The sequence below is a fragment of the Engystomops pustulosus genome, chromosome 8 (genome assembly GCF_040894005.1).
Source record: "Engystomops pustulosus chromosome 8, aEngPut4.maternal, whole genome shotgun sequence".
In the NCBI taxonomy this organism is placed as follows: Eukaryota; Metazoa; Chordata; class Amphibia; order Anura; family Leptodactylidae; genus Engystomops; species Engystomops pustulosus.
Window position 1 is genome coordinate 66,165,706 of NC_092418.1, and position 2,260 is coordinate 66,167,965.

General features: G+C 38.3%; 1 protein-coding gene across 1 annotated transcript; it reads left to right on the forward strand.

The window, feature by feature from the left end:
• Positions 1–1,057: 1,057 nt before the first annotated feature.
• Positions 1,058–1,878, forward strand: LOC140074550 (gamma-crystallin 1-like). The gene is made up of 3 exons (XM_072119531.1): positions 1,058–1,087; positions 1,172–1,414; positions 1,565–1,878. Exons 1-3 carry the CDS (start codon positions 1,079–1,081, stop codon positions 1,838–1,840), a joined length of 528 nt encoding a protein of 175 aa, XP_071975632.1. The 5' UTR covers positions 1,058–1,078; the 3' UTR covers positions 1,841–1,878.
• The last annotated feature ends 382 nt before the right edge of the window (positions 1,879–2,260 follow it).

Sequence of the window (2,260 nt, forward strand, 5' to 3'; positions counted from 1 at the left end):
TCCATGCTACTAGGAGCCATAATGTTTGAAATGTGCAAGAGAGGAATCTCCTCTTTCATATGATAACAGGTATTGACATTAGAAAGCATTGCCTCTATCCCTTCATTGTCCTTCTAGATGCCTGTAAACTCAAGCAATGAGGTCCTAAAGCTGTATGCAAATGACCTGCAAGATGTCCAATGAGTCATTATATATCAAACTGTTCATATTTAGCAATAACATCTACAAAGCCTTTTGCTAACCACCACCTAAAAGCACCTGGGTCTTGGCCTGGAATGAAAGCAAGATTACATAATAGAGACAGCAATGGTGAATGAATAGATCTTAGTTTAGATTAAACCTAAGTTAGAGCAATAGCTTTATCAGCCACTGAGCACTGTGGCTTTGGCGGTGGCTCTGTCAGTGTAAACGAAGTCACCCCGTCGTGAGACAGAGCGACAGACTGGCCAATGGCAAAGATCTATGACCCTGGGGGCCAGATCTAAGTATCCCTAATGCCCTAACCCTATCCCAATCATGAACTATTGGAGCACAATCCCCCACATCCCTGCAGCCCATGCCCCCATCACTAAATCCTCTATTCTCTAAGTACTTTGGCAATGTTAATTTGTATGTGGTCCTGCCAATAAAGCTGGTGAAGCCAGACTAAATCTCTGTTAGGCCTCATGCACACGAATATGTTTTAGCCAGTAGACATAGGTGGGGAAAGGCGGCACTAAACAAATATCAAAACACTTAGTCTTGGTATCAAATAGACAATCCAAAGTATACAGTATATTAAGTTTTTTTATTCAACAAATAAAGAATCTGTCATACTTATTTTCTAGAACAAGTAAGAAGTTTTGTGTCGGCATGCAAGTCAAACCATAGAATTGCATGCTTATATGTGATAAAAGAAGTTCAAAGGTCAAAGAAGAGGAGTCACATGCTAAAAAGAAGATAAAACACCAGCACATTTTGTATAGGCTAAGAGGTGGTCAGCATAGTTATATTGTATGCAGACATCAGCAGCTTGAGGTATATAAAAGGCTCTAACTCTGGCATAATTCACTAAGCCTGTAGTAAATCTCTGGTCAATATGGTTAAGGTAGGCCGATAAAAGTACTTAAGGTTATAGGTTATAGTGTAATATTGTAACATATATTATAAAACAAATATTTTCTATCCACAGATTGTGTTTTACGAAGACAGAAACTTCCAGGGTCGCACTTATGAGTGCAACTCTGACTCCGCTGATCTGTCTTCATACTTCAATCGGTGCAATTCCATCCGAGTGGAGAACGGAAACTGGATCCTGTATGAACATTCAAACTATAGAGGACATCAATACTTCCTGAGAAGAGGAGAATATCCTGATTTCCACCAGTGGATGGGCTACAATGACTCCATTCGATCCTGCCGTGTAACCCCACAGGTGAGTCTTTTCACAATTGTTTTATATTTGACTGTAATTTTCATTGAAAAGTAGCATTTTAACTTTTATCATTTTAAGAAAACAAAACATAAAAAGCAATGTTAAACTTAGTGACTAATTCTCAAATACAATTATTAATATGAAACACAGCATCGTGGACCATTCAGGCTAAGGGTGTACGAGAGAGAAGACTTTACAGGTCAGATGATGGAGTTCACTGAAGATTGTCCTCATGTCTATGAGCAATTCCGCTACCATGACATTCACTCCTGCCATGTGCATGATGGATACTGGATGTTCTATGAGGAGCCCAACTACAGGGGACGTCAGTATTACCTGAGACCTGGAGAGTACAGGAGATACAGTGACTGGGGAGCTTCCAACCCAAGAATTGGATCTTTTAGGAGGGTCCAGTATCTGCATTAAACAATGATATTGCAATATGCCTAAAATAAAATAAAGTAATATATTATTCAAAATGTTTGTGTTTTTTATAGCTTGACATTATAAAACAAATGTTGAAAATGATCATTACAGTCAACACTGCACTCCATGGAAGAGTCTAGGGTATAACAGGTTGAAATGACTGCAGGGCACCTTAGGCAATAATTCCTTTATCTGATCAATAATGCTAATCCTATCCTAATGCATTATCCAATTATCAAAATTCCTTTTCAAATACATATTTTTCATTGGGTTTGCTGAAATTTTCAGACTTTGCAACTTTTTATCATGAAGAAATCACACAGGGAAATTCTTGTCACCAGAAGAGAAAACTCTAAATGACAGATCTAAGATCTATTATTCTGTTGACTAGTGCAACCATTCACCCCCAAATGTGTCTCA

Coding starts and splice junctions, on each gene's coding strand:
- LOC140074550 (XM_072119531.1), top strand. Junction 1,415..1,564: donor CCTGCCGTGTAACCCCACAG/GTGAGTCTTTTC, acceptor TATGAAACACAG/CATCGTGGACCATTCAGGCT.